The sequence below is a fragment of the Ziziphus jujuba genome, chromosome 7 (assembly GCF_031755915.1).
Source record: "Ziziphus jujuba cultivar Dongzao chromosome 7, ASM3175591v1".
NCBI classification, from domain to species: domain Eukaryota; kingdom Viridiplantae; phylum Streptophyta; class Magnoliopsida; order Rosales; family Rhamnaceae; genus Ziziphus; species Ziziphus jujuba.
Window position 1 is genome coordinate 9850595 of NC_083385.1, and position 15024 is coordinate 9865618.

A 15024-nucleotide genomic window follows, 5' to 3' on the forward strand; every position below is an offset into this window, starting at 1 on the left:
TGTCTATGATTGTCTTACAAGTAACTTCTTAATAAGGCCAAAAATACATCCAAAAATAAAGAAAAATGAACCCAAAAAAAGAAAAATTATGTAAATGTCGGGTTCAGACAGTGCCCGATGATGATATGATGAACGATGATCAGTATAACATATTGGACTAGCCTTGCCTGGCTTTGGATCTGGTATGGGTTGTTAAAGAATTATCTGGGACTTGTTATTTTGTTATAGTTATCATATCATTCTCAGTTTATTACAAAGATCTATTCCCTGTAATTTGTAATTTTCATTTTATACAGAGGATGCAGTGATTCTCATAGCCAGCCAGGGGCCAAAGCATGCTGTGAGAAATTGCGGGGTGAGAGATAGTGAATGCATATGGTTTATTTCTTTGTTTTATTAGATTGATGAATCGATGTTGCATGGTTCTGTTCCAAAAAAAATACATCAATATATGTTCTGTGAAATTAAATTGATGCTGGAATTTGACAGATTTGTTCACTTAATTTAAAGTTAGAGACCAGTTTGAGAATAAGTTTGATATGTTTGCGAGTTTATATGCCCCCAATCAGCCTCTTCAAAGTGTCAAGAGTAACCGTCCGTGCCAATCCACATCGATATGTTAAATATGTTGTGGGAACACTTTAGTTACTCCTAGGATTTTGTTGTAAAAAATAAAAGAAGTTTTCATTTTTTAAAAAAGCTTGTCTAAACTCATAACTATTAGGATAAATATAATTTTAATATAAACATTAACTTAACTGATATACCATTCATTTTTCTATTTGGAAGATTTTATGCATGTATGAATCACATTTCAATTAACTAAATTTTGAATGAGATGTCGCAAATTTAAACAGTGAGACAGAATTTGAGAAAATAAAAAAAGAAAAAAAGCCCAATCCTTTTTGAATAATTTAAATGCTGGATGGAGCTTTTAAATTTGTGTATTTTTGTTTTCTCAAGTAATTTAGAGTAAAATATATGGTTATTTAAATCAGCCACACAGATACAATGAATTTCATTTTTTTTAAAAGTTTAATATTAGTATTTTTTTGTCTTTGGGTAATAATTAGTATTTGTTATATGTGTTTGTATATCTCAGCCGGTCAATAGTCATATCCGAATATAATATACCATTTCACATTACAACTTCATTAGGCATCCAATGGCTGAAGCTTTCATATCTAGTTTTTTCCTTGACATCCAGATTTGATCTGCTCAGCAGATTTAAAAATGGCTGAAGCTGGCTGGGGAAGGAAGTTGTGCACGGTTCCTGAACGTGCAAAGCTGCACATAGCCTTGGTCGTATATCAGTTTGGATATTCCGGGAACCATATCATCTTCAGAGCTGCACTTAATATGGGTGTCAGCAAACTGGTTTTGCCACTTTACAGGAATAGCATCGCAGTGTTTTTGCTGTTTCCCTTTGCATATTTTTTTAGAAAAGTATGCAATTAATCTTTATAAAACCCAAAGAAAAAAAAAAGCACTTTTCAAACAAATTTGTTGCTTATTCGTTTTAATTTTATCTCTGCAGGAAAGATAGGCCTCCACTAACCATTTCTTTCCTCGTACAGTTCTTTCTTCTGGGACTCGTTGGGTATGAATATTATATATTTATATATATGGATCATCCTCCAAGACACAATCTTTTTGAAGCAAATTGATACTTCTTATAGAAATAAGACAATATTTCTTTTCTGGGTTTTGCAGAATTACTCTTAACCACTTATCCTACATATTGGGTTTGGCCTATACATCGCCTACCTTCGCTTCAGCAATAGAGAATTCTGTCCCAGCAGTAACGTTTCTCATCGCAATCTTATTCAGGCAAATTAAAATACAACGTTTCTCATCTGATTATTTTGATTTTATCCCCTGATAGTATCGTTGATAGAATATTGGTCTTGTAGATTAGAGCAAGTGCGCTTGGACAGAAGAGATGGTATAGCAAAGGTGCTTGGAACTCTGGCTTCTGTTGTTGGGGCTTCAATCATCACTCTATACAAAGGACCAACCATTTATTCCCCAACTTCAAACCCAAACCAATCTCACCATTTGGTGCCTTCATTGGGAGATTCAGAGGATAAAAACTGGACCTTGGGCTGCATCTATTGCATAGTTCACTGTATATGTTGGTCTAGCTGGGTGGTTTTACAAGCACCTGTCCTGAAGAAATACCCAGCTCGGCTTTCACTCACCTCGTGTACTTGCTTCTTCGGTGCTCTGCAACTTTTGGGAATTTCAGCGACATTGGAGAGAGATCACCAGGCCTGGCAGGTTCACTCTGGCGGTGAACTCCTCTGTATTCTCTATGCGGTTCGTTTTACTCTGTTTGATAGCACAAAATGTATCTTCTTTATTGGGTTTTTTTGTTACTTCAAATTCCTTTGAATGACAGAATAGATATATGCAGGGATTTGTGTCTTCAGGTATGGCTTTTGCAATACAGATCTGGGTGGTTGATAAGGGAGGGCCTGTGTTTTTCTCACTCTATCTGCCTTTACAGACCTTACTTGTTGCTATAATGGCTACTGTGCTATTAGGTGAAGAATTTTACCTGGGAGGGTGAGTTTTTCTCTTTATCATTCTAAATTCCAATCAATTTATATATGCCATTGATTATTTATGTTTCTTTGAACTTCATATTTTGAATTATAGGATTTTGGGAGCATTGTTGATCATACTGGGATTGTATCTGGTGGTGTGGGGGAAAAACAAAGAGAGCGAGTTAGGAAATGATGGATTTCCTTCACCATCTGACAAAGGAATGAGTCAAAGCAAATCATCCCTGGTCCAATCATTACTTCCTACCTCTAATAAATGGTCAACGGTTCTGATGTGAGGTAGAAGTTACCCTGATCATGATCCTACGGCATACATCTTGCCTACATGATGTCCTGATTTCAAGTCAGACTTTGGTTGCCGATAAAGTGAAAGAACGCAATTCACCGAACGTGATAGGCTCAAAGTATGTGCTTATATGCAAGGCCAAAAGACTGACCACACGATCTCAATAATTGAAGAAAATGTTCTTTTCATTGTTCTCTCTTTCAATAATCAGATAAGAGAAATAAAAATAGTGACACATTTCCTGATCCAAACCCATGTGTACTTTTCTCCCCCAAATAATAGAAACTTAATATTATGTCTGAAGTTTGGAAAACTATTAAGAAAAAAGGAAGCTTTTTCAGTTTTTTTTGTTGTTCAAGCTGATGATGATCACTTGTCGCAATTTTGGAATTTTCTTCCAAGTCGAAGAATCGAAATTTTAATGAACCACTGTTTTGGCATAATATAAATACAATGTTGAATCTCTCTGGTTTGATCATATTTTTTAAGGTTTGGATCTGATGTTCATTGCTTGACTAGCATCTCTTTTGGAATATTATTGACAAATATGGCACATGCGTCCTGCTTCTGGGCTTTTGGAAGAGGGGATTTTTTTTTCTTTTTATTTGGTAAGTGGCTTTTGGAAGAGTTGATATCATACAACTAGCACAAGCTAGCCTTTGGCTCTGCTCAAACGCCTTACAAAATTCAATATTTTTAACCAGCAAAAAACCAATAAAAGACAGATGCCAAACAAAGTATACTAGAAATTCTTTTTTCTTTTTTTTTTCTTTTTTCCAAAACACATGGGCTTTTAAATTAAATATGTTGGATTAAAACCCAAGCTTAATTAAATTAATTATTTTATAAGACTTTTTTTAGTCCGATATAGACTTCTGTTTTTGTGCGCTTTATATATAATGAAGAAAATTTCATTAAAACTTAGTTAACTTAAACATCATGTTGAAGTACATTTTGAAGCCACGGAGGCCTCCTCTTCAAGAAAAAAAACCAGTAATGACACCTTATTAATTAACTAATTCAGTAAGATTAAAATTAATTCAAAATTATCACGCAAAAAAATAATTCAAATCAAAATTCCAAAAAAGTGTACACAATTATGTTTTCCTAGCTCAATACCAATTACACCTTAGTCAAACGAATACAAGATGTGCAAAGACCTAGAAATACAAAACAAAACCAAAAAATAAAAAATAAAAAGAAGAAAATAGGGTTTTTCTTTTTACACGACCAGATTTCTTTCTTCCACTCCATTTTTGTACTTACATAGCTTTAAAAAGTTTTTACTCTAAAACGTCTACCTTACACTTCACTTAATACTTGAAAAAACCCTAAATCCATGCTGCACGTAGCCTTGTCTGGCTATCAGTTTGGTAATGCCGTGACCCATATCATGTTCAGAGATGCACTTAATGTGGGTGTGAGCCAGCTTGTTTCCTCTGTTTACAGGAATATCATCCCATTGCTTCTGTTCATTCCCTTTGTATATTTTCTAGAAAAGTATGGAATTGTAAGCTCCATTTGCTGTCATTATATATACATACATATATATATATATATATATATTCAGTTAGTTTATATAGATTATAGATAGAATCATATGACCAACTATCCTGTCTGTTGGGTGCAAACAACACAACCCCAACTTTGCTTCAGCAATAGAGAATTCTGGTCCAGCTGTCACATTTCTCATGGCTACCTTATTCAGGAAAAGCAAATATATATATATATATAACTAATATTGTCTCCTCTAAAACTACTATTCTGTCGGTGAACTCCCCTGCATTCTCTACGTGGTTCGTTACTCAGTTCACATACAATAATTAGTGATCTTCTTATTGGTTTTATTTTAATTTTTACAATCAGTATGAGAGAATAAGAATATGAGTAGTTTTTACTATTGCAGGGACTGGTGTCTTCAGGTTTGGCTTTTGCAATGCAGATATGGGCAGTTGATAAAGGGAGACCTGTGTTTTTCTTAGTTTACCTGCCTTTACAGACATTAATTGTGGCAATAATGGCCACCCTTCTTTTAGGTAACGAATTTTACTTTGGAGGGTATGTCTTTTTCTTCATCATTTCTAAATACCAATCATATATTTATACCAGAAATTATGTTGCTTATATTTTAAATGATGACAGTGGCTCTGTTAAACAACCACACAAAATTCAATAAAACCATAAAAAAAAAAAAAGTAAACTAAATAAAATAAAATAAAGCGATGCCAAACATAGAAAACTAGAAAATTCTTGTTCTATTTACATGAACATTATATACTTTCTTTACCATAAAGAAAAACGTTTTAAACCCAAAAGTGAGTTAAAAAAAAAAAACAGAAGGCAAAAAACAAAAACCATAAACTAACACACAAACATTGGGAAACCAACCAACTAAATTAAAAAAAAGAAGAGGCTAGCAACAAATCAAGCCAAAGCGAAACACAAAACTTGAACCCAAATATTAATTCTAAGCCGAGCTGTGCTCTTCTTGTGGATACCAGTACCTATTATATAACCATAGAGAATCAGCCATAACTGCTTCATTGTCCTGGTTCCGGTTCCAAGCATAGTAGGCATGGGTCCGATTTTTTATCTCCAGAATTGCGTGGCCGAAGCTTGCTTCACGAAATGCTGAGTAACTTGGCTGTGGTTCAGTAAATCTGCATGGAAGTAATGTAAGTGACATGCATAATTAAACCAAAATGGGTAATCACAATTTACATGTAACTAAATAAGGTTCTCACCTATCTGCAAGGCCTTCCATATTACCACCATCACCGATGGTAATGTAGATTGGTGCAGAAGGGTTCTTCACGGGGGTGCACAATCTATCTGTTATATTGTACTTCACGTTCGATATTCGCTCCTAATTGTATGTATGAATTAGAGCATTCATGGTTAATTAATTTGACATACTACTGTAAGATTAGTAGTTTATAAGTGTAGAAATTACGCACTGAACGCTCATAGGCATGGACATGACCAGACAAGACAAGGTCGACTTTGTTTTCGACGAACCAGGATTCGAACATAACTCTCATACTTTCTCCTTCCATATAATGGTAGTTATTACTATTATACATTGGAGAGTGAAGTAGAACAATTAGCCATGGCGTCTCTGCTCTGTTCACCTTTGGAAACTCTTGCTTAAGCCAATTGTACTGTGCAGTATACTTGCCTAATTCATGAATATAACTGTTTAATATGAATTAAACTAATCTTAATCCTTGAAACAGAAAAATAGAATTTATGATCATTTTGATATATACCATAGGCTGAGTAGGAAGAAAGGCAAATTATGTATGCAGAAGCACGCTTAATGGAATACCAAAGTGGAGATGTACTTTTTGATGCCCTATAGGGAACATGATATCTATGAGTATAGGGCTTAAAAGGTTTGTTTTCACCCTGAAATTGTAAAATAAATAAATAAATAAATAAAATAATAATTAAGCCTCCAATAGAAGATCAATATGATGAAAATGAATTAACAAATTATATGCTTAGTTAGAAAATTGGAGTGCTTACAATCTCTGGAGCTAGATCAAGTTCATGATTGCCAACAGTCCAGAACCAAGGCTGATACGCATTACTCTTTTCGACGAACCTGGCCCATGTATCCCACCTCACGTTGTCATGGTAAGGGTGATCATCCGCATAAGAGAGATCTCCGACATAAAGGACAGCTTGTGCCTTTGTGTTGGACATGTAATGCTCAAATGTTTGATTGGAATCATATGTCTGTCCCATATCACCTGTGCATATATATGCATCACCCCATCATAATCGTTTATAGTTAACCATCATGTCACATATATATATATATATGTGTGTGTGTGTGTGTGTGTGTGTGTGTGTTATAGGGAGAGAGATTCATACCAATGATGCCAAATGTGTATGGAACATCTGGGCCTACTTTGGGAGGAGTTGTGAAGAAAAACTGACGGGTTGCCTTACCATTCCCAAGCTCATAGAAGTAACGGGTGTTATACTGCCATGATATATATGTATATATATATAAATAAAAGACTTCAAATGAATGAATGAATTAATTAGAATAATCAGGCTAGTTACTAATTGGAAGTATTTAATATGCAGTAAGCTAACCTCGAGTCTTTTGATGGTGGCATGGTGAATATAGCCAGAAGTATAATTGAAGTATCTGTAAAACTTGATAGAAGAATGTTTCTTGTGCTTGTCCTTGCCCTTGCCCTCTGCCCAATAGGTAACAGTATTGGGGTATTTTTCCATTGGGGTAACCCATGAAATAATCATACTTCTACCAACATGATCTCCTTGAGTTATATGAACCTACATATTAATTAATATTAATAATTATTAATATGTTCAAATAGTAAGCTAAATGATAAAGAATAAAACATTGGTATGGTACCTGCTCTGGTGCATTAAAACCTTGAGGGGGAGGGAAAGCGGCCTTAGGCATGCAAACAGAGGCTTCGGGTTTTCTTACATAGTGACTTGTGACCCCTCCATTAGACACCCCGGCACAGCAAACAACTAGAAACAGCACCATTAATGCTGGCCACAACTTTGCCACGATAGCGCTCGGCATTGTTAAGAAAAAGACCAAATTATTTAGCTGAAGCAACATAAAAGAGAAAAGAAAAATGTGGAAGTCACTGAACAGGAGAGTAGACTGAGTAGTGAATACTTATGTGTATGTATGATGACTATAACACTATTTATATGTACGGTGGACTAGTTAGAACGAGTCTCGTTTAGAACCTTTCTATTTTCCGTTAGGATATGATATTTTGAGAGATAATTGAGTAGAAGTTTTCTAGGCATTTGGGCATGAATTTAGCATTACGTGGATGAAGAATCTTGCCATGTATGGAATATGCCAATGGATTAATGGATTATTCTAGTAATTATTTCCATTTAACGTTGAGTCAATTGACTATTTCGTTTTTATTTTTTTTTTAAAGTAATATAAATTAATAAAAAAAATTAAAGGTATTTGGGGGAACAAAAAATTTGTTGCTCTAGGCAAGGTGTCAAGCGAATTTGATGAGGATTATCTAACTACTTCATTTCTTATTATGTAATTAAATAAAATAACTATTTGATTATTTCTTGTCAAAAGGCAGTATATAATAGAATAGTTCTATCATAGATAGCACCATGTAAATAGTATTTATGCATATTTAACATTTCGAAATATGTTACAAGCGGTATAAATTAACTTTATATGTTCCGCAAGATATTAAGTTTATAACAAAATTATATAATATAATTAATTAAATTATATATTTTTTTTAGCCCCATACGAAAATAATGATGAATTTTTTTTTTTAAAATACAACATTAAAGTACCAAATAAATAATAAAAAAGAACAAAAAATTAAAAACAGAATAATAAAATTTCAAGAAAAATTTTAAAAAATTAAAAAATATGTTTGTTGAAAGAATGATAAAAAAAAAATAAATAAATAAAAGGTTTTTGGAAGAATAACTTATAATATTAATCTCTCTGAGAAAAAATCTAGCAACCCCAAAGTTTTAGATCGTTAACATTTTTCTTTCTCTATTTTTTTGTTTTACCTAAGCATTTTATTTTTTTATAAATGAAAAAAAAAACGCATTTTCTTATTAAGATACTAATGTATTTATAAAGATTAAAAAAAAATTCTGTAATTATTTATTTATTTTTTTTTTTTTTAAAAGCGACCAATAAGCACCAAAGCATCAACCCCTCTTGACCATTGACCAACGACACCAGCGCGACTCTGCTCTGGTTTTTCAAGTCCGAATAACCTCTCCGTGGTGGCTTCGTTCTTCTTCCAATTGTCGTCCGCAGGTACTTTCTGACTTTCTCTTACTCTGCTTTTTTTTTTCTTTTTCTTTTTCTTCAATCGCATATGCAATAATTTTCTGGACCTAAGCGTTCCGACAAATCATCCAACTGGATTTCTAATTTAGGGCAAAAATCGTTTCGTGGTGCAACGATGAATTGTTAATCCTTTTTGCTAATGTTTAATTATGCATTATGGAAAATGCAATTGTGCATAGTGTTTGCTCAATGGTAATTCTCATATTGTAGAGACCATGTTGTTTAATTATATCCTTTATTTTAATTGTTTCTGCTGGAGTTTGATCATTCTGCAATTTTTTTTTTTTGTTTGGTTATGGAGGTTAGTAGTTTGAATTGAAGTTGTACCTTAGAAGGGGTAACTGTGAGAGGGATTAAAGTGTGGCTGAAGGTGAAATTTATGGAGAGGAAGAAAGAAAAGAAAAGAAATTTGAGAAGTTTCTCTGAAAATTAATTAGTCAAATGAAAGTTGCCAGGTATTTAATGAAGTTATCAGACCGAACAATATTATTTTATATTTAATTATCATTATTATTTTTTTGTTGCAAAAAGACTATATCTGTAGCCCATGCATCTTGGGCACTGGGCATTCGCACACCTATATAGGGTATTTGGGGAGTGAAATTCTGCTCAACAGAAATGGTTATATTTTGCGTCTTGCCTTGGATCTTAATAGGTGATTTGTAAATCCATTGGAATATGTTGTACAGACATTTCATAATCTGCTTCAACAAATCAATGTTTGATCAACTAGATTGCATTTCTTCTCGTGAGGCGTAACAATACGTCTTAAGAAAAGAAAATAATTCCTTATCCCTCTTTTGAAGTCCATGGAACCCTTTCTTGTTAAATATTTATATCTGCTTTTTATGAGTTAATTACTTTTGCAAATGTCTGATCTGTTCTACAAGGTTTGTTATAAAGTTGAGGCATTTTGGGTAGGGTCTCTTTCTCATGATGAATTCAATTTTCATGGCATCTAATCTATGAAGACTAATCTGCAGAAATCAACCTTTTGGGATGGAAGAAAATGCAGACTCCGAGCACCACTTCATGATCGGGGGAAATGCATCTCAAGCTTCACAAATTGACCCCAAAGAAGCTCGGTTTCCATGCTGCCTTGTGTGGACTCCCATTCCTGTTATTTCATGGCTGGTTCCCTTCATTGGCCATATTGGCATATGCAGAGAGGATGGTGTAATCTTGGACTTTGCAGGACCTAATTTTGTGTGTGTGGACAATTTTGCTTTTGGTGCAGTGGCCCGCTACCTCCAAATTAGCAAGGAAAAGGTATATGCAAGGTTTGATATTTGAACTATAACTTTGGTTCCTTCAAGTTTGTCTTTCTACCATTTTCACTGTCACTGGCATTCCACTTCATGGAACCTGCTACCAGCATGATCTGCATTAGTTGGATGCTTATCGTGATCATTGCACCAAACATGCAATGGAAGATCCATTTTCCCCTGGATTTGGTGCAGGGAGTTGTATCTTATACAAACTAGATTTTTTAACAAGGGTAATACGGTATGCGTCAATTGTATTTACCAAAATTTGATTTCCTAGTGTTTTGGTAGAAGTTAGTTTGCTTTTATAATAAATGATTTCCATATGTAAAAACAAAGATTAAACAGATAGAAGATTGAAAATAATGTTATTATAGTAAGTCTAGTAATATTGTTTTTTGCCAATTTTAGAAACATATTTTCTTGGAATAGGCTCTGTTTCTCTGTGGAAGATGTTTATTTGTTTGATCTGTGCTCATTGCTGGTTTCATTTATGACCCTAAAAATATTTTGGCAAGCAGTGTCGTGTACTTCCCATTCCATCTGTGGACAAAATTGAAGATCAATACAGACAGGATGAACCTAGAAGGGAGATGTTGACATGGGATGATGTGCTACGAAAGAGCACTCAGGAATTCCAGCATCGAAACTACAGCCTACTCACTTGCAATTGCCACTCCTTTGTAGCCAACAATCTGAACAGGTTGTGCTTTCGGACTGGTGGGTGGAATGTGGTGAACCTTGCTGCTCTAATCTTTCTAAAGGGTAAATGGGTGAGCAAAGCATCAATGGTGCGATCAATGTTACCATTCGTAATAGTACTCATTCTTGGACTCACATTTGGAGGCTGGAACTTCGTAATGTTCTTGGCATTCTTCACCTTGGCACTTGTTGGTTGGTTTCTTCTAGGTACTTATTGTTTCAAGAATTTGATCCAATTGTAGCTTCTGCTACTTGTTTGTTTCAAATATGAAATGTGTGATTCAAATGTATATTGACATTACTAATCGCCAGTATTTGTTGGACAGCATGAACAGCTAAAATGAATTTTTCAGTTTCCTTTTCGTCTTTTCTCCCGGGGACTGTTTATCCTTTGCAACAACTCCATTGTCCTGTTATTACCTTTGATCATGAGCTATAACCTTCGAAGAGCTTCCATATGTTTTTTTACTTTCTAATAAACGAATAAAACCCGATTGGCAATTAGGTTCTCGATTATTAAATTGGCATCTATTATGTGAACGAACGATGACCCAACGGATATGGAATCATGCAAAACGTGCTATTTGTTGCTCTGTGGAAGGAATAAGTCATCACGTGAGAGGACCCCATGGCTATCATTATGCAGACCCAATCCAGAAAACAAAGTTTTTCGTCAACTCAATAAACTATAGTTTAGGTGTAACATCGTCCATCAAAAAGGGGAAAAAAAAAAAAATATATATATATATATATATCGTCTATCAAAGTTAACCTCTGTGTTCAGCACCAAAAAGAAAAAGTTAACCTCTGTGGACCACATATATTATTGTGAGTTGTGACAGAATCCAATCATTTTCCCATTCCAAAGTAATAAAGCCCGTATATTGTAATTTCTTTACGAAAACATCACTCTAGAAAGAAGACGCAAATGCGAGTCACAAGTTTCTCTTCTGAAGCAAAGTATAAACAAATTTGCTATGCTCTTATCATTAATCAAAATGTGAAAAAAAAAAAAAAAAAAAAGGGAAAGTGAAAAAACTCACACACACACACACCAACCCATAACAAAAATGGAAAGAATCTCAAAATTTTCTCCGCTGAAAAAAAAAAATCAAAATTTTATTGATTAGCAGCATTTGATTGTGCTTGGTATTTTAAATAATCCCTGCATTGTTACAAGAAATATTTAAATAATGTAATTTTATAATACGTTGCTGTACCCAAGCATACACTCCGATAGAAAACAATCCAACCACATAAACCCATAATATTACCATTTTGTCCAATCACAAATCAAAGGCGTGGGCTTTGGATCACTTAACAAAGTCTGAACACAAAAAAAAAAAAAAAAAGAAAAAAAAAAAAGAGGAAAAAAAAGAAAGAAAAAAAGAAAAGATGTTCTCGCTTTCACATTTAAAGCAAGACTTATTATTATTATTATTATTATTATTATTATTTTGTCCATGTAATCACAACAGCAAACAAAGAAACAAGGTGATCGATTAGAAATAGCAACTTACGCTACATCAACAAGATTCTCTCGAGCCCAATAAGCAGATCAGGGGCTTACGTGTCGTTACTGTGAGCTCGTCCGCACCGTGTCCACATACATTAAAACCAACGTAACAGCTAAATTGCGCCCCTTCACGCTGCATGGGATTCTCCGAGGTGAACATCGATGGCAAACTCGTAATTAAATTGAATGCAGTGTCCATATAGGTAAAGATGTGCAACCGCGTCGCTTGTTTAAAGGAGCGAGGCATCTTTACCCGCACAGCAACTCAGTGGCGTTTTCCTTTTTTTTATTTTTTTGTTTGTGGTGATAAGTGTCTCTGTCTACCGTGATAACTTTTTCAGAGAAAAATGGCTGCAGAAGAGGGACAAGTTATCGGTTGCCACTCTGTAGAGGCATGGAACGAGCAGCTTCAGAAGGGCAACGACTCCAAAAAGCTGGTATTGTTTTTTTTCCTTTTAAAAAAAAAAAAAAATCCAAACAATTATTAATTAATTAATTTCTTTTTTTTTAATTTATTTAGAAAACGGACATGATTTCTTTTTTTTCGATGTTCTTTTCGTTCTACTAGGGTTTGTAGAATAATGATTCTGAATAATGGATGTATTATATAGGCTTCTGGTTCTTTTTTTTTTTCTTTTTTTTTTTTTTTTTATTTGGTTTGCTAAATCTGGATTTAGGTTCGAATGATTTTGTGTCTCTGTGTAGATTGATTTGCTGAGGTTAGTTGATTAATTTTTATGATTTATTTTAATGCCCTAATATGTTTACGTTAAAGAATTTAAGCTTTTCCTAATATGATTACTTGTTATTGAATGCCTTGAACTCTGTTTTTTTGTTTGAGACTGCCATCAGCTCTGTTTTTTCTGAAATAATTTTCTTCCCACAACCCTTTATTTCAATGGATTGTTCTTACCATTTTTTTTTTTTTTTTTTTGTGTGTGTGAGTGAATTACAAAGTATTTAGCTGCATTTTTTAAATTTTATTTATTTATTTATTATTTTTTTGTTACATGTTCTTGGAGAATATTGCAAGCAAACGAGTATTTCGAAAATTCTAGGTTTTACTTTTATTTTTATTTTTTTAAATGTAAGCATAAGTCTTCCTGATACCAATGTTGTTTTCTCATTGGTTCAGCAAAATGCAAATTTTTTAACCTTTACTGTCTTCTGTGAATTTACATTGGGTTAGAATAAAATTTCAGTCATTTTGTTGGAGGCGTTCTCTTAATAGGTTGCAATATGGATAAATTCTTGGTGTTATCTTCATGACCAGAACAAAAGGTTTGTTTGAGGTTTATTTTTGAGATGAAATGATCCAATATTATTCCTAAGTGGATCTAGTATATATTTGAAACTGTGGTTTGGTAGCTATGCTTACCAAAACTTGCTGACTTGACAGGGTAGGTATACTACTATCTCTCTACTTTATTTTGCTTGAAGCAGAAAATTAATGTTAAGAAGTTTCCTGTGCTAAAAAACAAAACCAAAAAAAAAATATATATATATATATATATATATCCAGATCCATGTGTTTGGTGTGGTGTTGCTCCTGTTACACCTAACGAACGAACTACAGACAATCTTATGCTTCCAAATCAAACAACTATTCTAGATAGATCTATGAATTCTAGGATAAACAAACATGTGCTAATTGCTGTATATCATGTAATGGTGCTACTGAAATTAAAAGGAGATATTAATGAGCATACTCTCTTTTTTGAAATTATCTGTAGCATGTGGTCCTCTTCTTACTTCTCACTTGGTCCTGCTGTCAATTGTCTCCTTTCATTGTTTTATTTTGTCCATTACTTTGTTTTACTAGTTCTTTCAAAAACATACGAATCAATGTCAACCATGGAGTATGGAATGGTGCTATAATTGTTTGTGCATAGTAGCTATGAGTGATGGGATTGGCATAACTGCAATTATTTTACACCAGATGAAGTTATGTTGCTTTCTCTCTTTTCACTGGCATTACTAAACTCGCTAATTGATGCAGATGGTTGTTGATTTTACTGCTTCATGGTGTGGACCATGCCGTTTCATTGCACCATTCCTGGCAGAGCTGGCTAAGAAACTGCCAAATGTTGTATTCCTGAAGGTGGATGTGGATGAATTGAAGGTAAAATAAAAATATTTTCAGATTAAAAAACCCCACTCTTTCATAAATGACACTTGATAAAATCTTAGAATTAACTTTGCAATTAAGTTACTGCAAACTGTAAAAGCATGATTTATGATTCAATTACTTGTATGCAGTCGGTTGCTCAAGATTGGGCAGTGGAGGCAATGCCAACATTCATGTTTCTGAAAGAAGGGAAAATTGTGGACAAAGTGGTAGGAGCAAAGAAAGATGAACTGCAGCAGACCATTGCCAAGCACATGGCTACTGCTTCTGCTTGATGACCATAATTTTCATTTTGCCCGTAGGAGGCTCTAGATTTCAATATATATGCTTGTTATCGGTCCTTTATATAAGAAAAAGACTTTAGACTGGTACTATATTCTGTGTGCTTTTCATCCCCATTTTATATTACATATACTTACATAGAGAGTATTTATCTCATTTCATGATTTTTCAGTCATTTAATGAGTAGATATTCTTAAATATTTGGAATATAAATAAAATAGAATTTTATATCTTTGGAATGCACTTCTCTAACCTTGGAAATTAGCCGGTACAAGTAGTTACATAGGCATGTGTGTTTCTTTCTTTCAGTAGAGACTCTTTTCAGCATGGACCGTCTTGTTAGCTTGATGGCATAGTTGTTTGCCAGATCACTTCCTCAATGTTTTTTATTTTTTATCTTCTTTATTTTTCTAGATCGTCGTAT

General features: G+C 33.8%; 4 protein-coding genes across 5 annotated transcripts; 3 read left to right on the forward strand and 1 right to left on the reverse strand.

Moving 5' to 3' along the window:
- The first annotated feature begins 1130 nt into the window (after positions 1–1130).
- On the forward strand, positions 1131–3306 carry LOC107424565 (protein WALLS ARE THIN 1). Its single transcript, XM_060819087.1, has 6 exons — positions 1131–1450; positions 1543–1600; positions 1714–1830; positions 1914–2319; positions 2417–2568; positions 2662–3306. Exons 1-6 carry the CDS (start codon positions 1234–1236, stop codon positions 2843–2845), a joined length of 1134 nt encoding a protein of 377 aa, XP_060675070.1. The 5' UTR covers positions 1131–1233; the 3' UTR covers positions 2846–3306.
- A 1743-nt stretch (positions 3307–5049) lies between these two features.
- LOC107424554 (purple acid phosphatase 5) lies at positions 5050–7496 on the reverse strand. Its single transcript, XM_016034388.4, has 8 exons — positions 7247–7496; positions 6961–7164; positions 6733–6844; positions 6382–6608; positions 6123–6261; positions 5811–6031; positions 5598–5719; positions 5050–5513 (listed from the first exon to the last, which is right to left on the reverse strand). The coding sequence occupies exons 1-8, from the start codon at positions 7463–7465 to the stop codon at positions 5321–5323; spliced, it is 1437 nt and encodes a 478-aa protein (XP_015889874.3). The 5' UTR covers positions 7466–7496; the 3' UTR covers positions 5050–5320.
- Positions 7497–8514: 1018 nt separating this feature from the next.
- Positions 8515–11036, forward strand: LOC107424561 (protein RTE1-HOMOLOG). Of its 2 annotated transcripts, none has more exons than XM_016034398.4 (3): positions 8515–8674; positions 9691–9976; positions 10494–11036. In XM_016034398.4, exons 2-3 carry the CDS (start codon positions 9707–9709, stop codon positions 10914–10916), a joined length of 693 nt encoding a protein of 230 aa, XP_015889884.2. In that variant the 5' UTR covers positions 8515–8674; positions 9691–9706; the 3' UTR covers positions 10917–11036. The 2 variants fall into 2 exon arrangements, with proteins under 2 accessions (XP_015889884.2, XP_060674646.1); XM_060818663.1 differs by lacking the exon at positions 8515–8674 and adding an exon at positions 8807–9162.
- A 1403-nt stretch (positions 11037–12439) lies between these two features.
- On the forward strand, positions 12440–14830 carry LOC107424567 (thioredoxin H-type). The gene is made up of 3 exons (XM_016034407.4): positions 12440–12627; positions 14190–14312; positions 14450–14830. Exons 1-3 carry the CDS (start codon positions 12538–12540, stop codon positions 14591–14593), a joined length of 357 nt encoding a protein of 118 aa, XP_015889893.1. The 5' UTR covers positions 12440–12537; the 3' UTR covers positions 14594–14830.
- Positions 14831–15024: the final 194 nt, after the last annotated feature.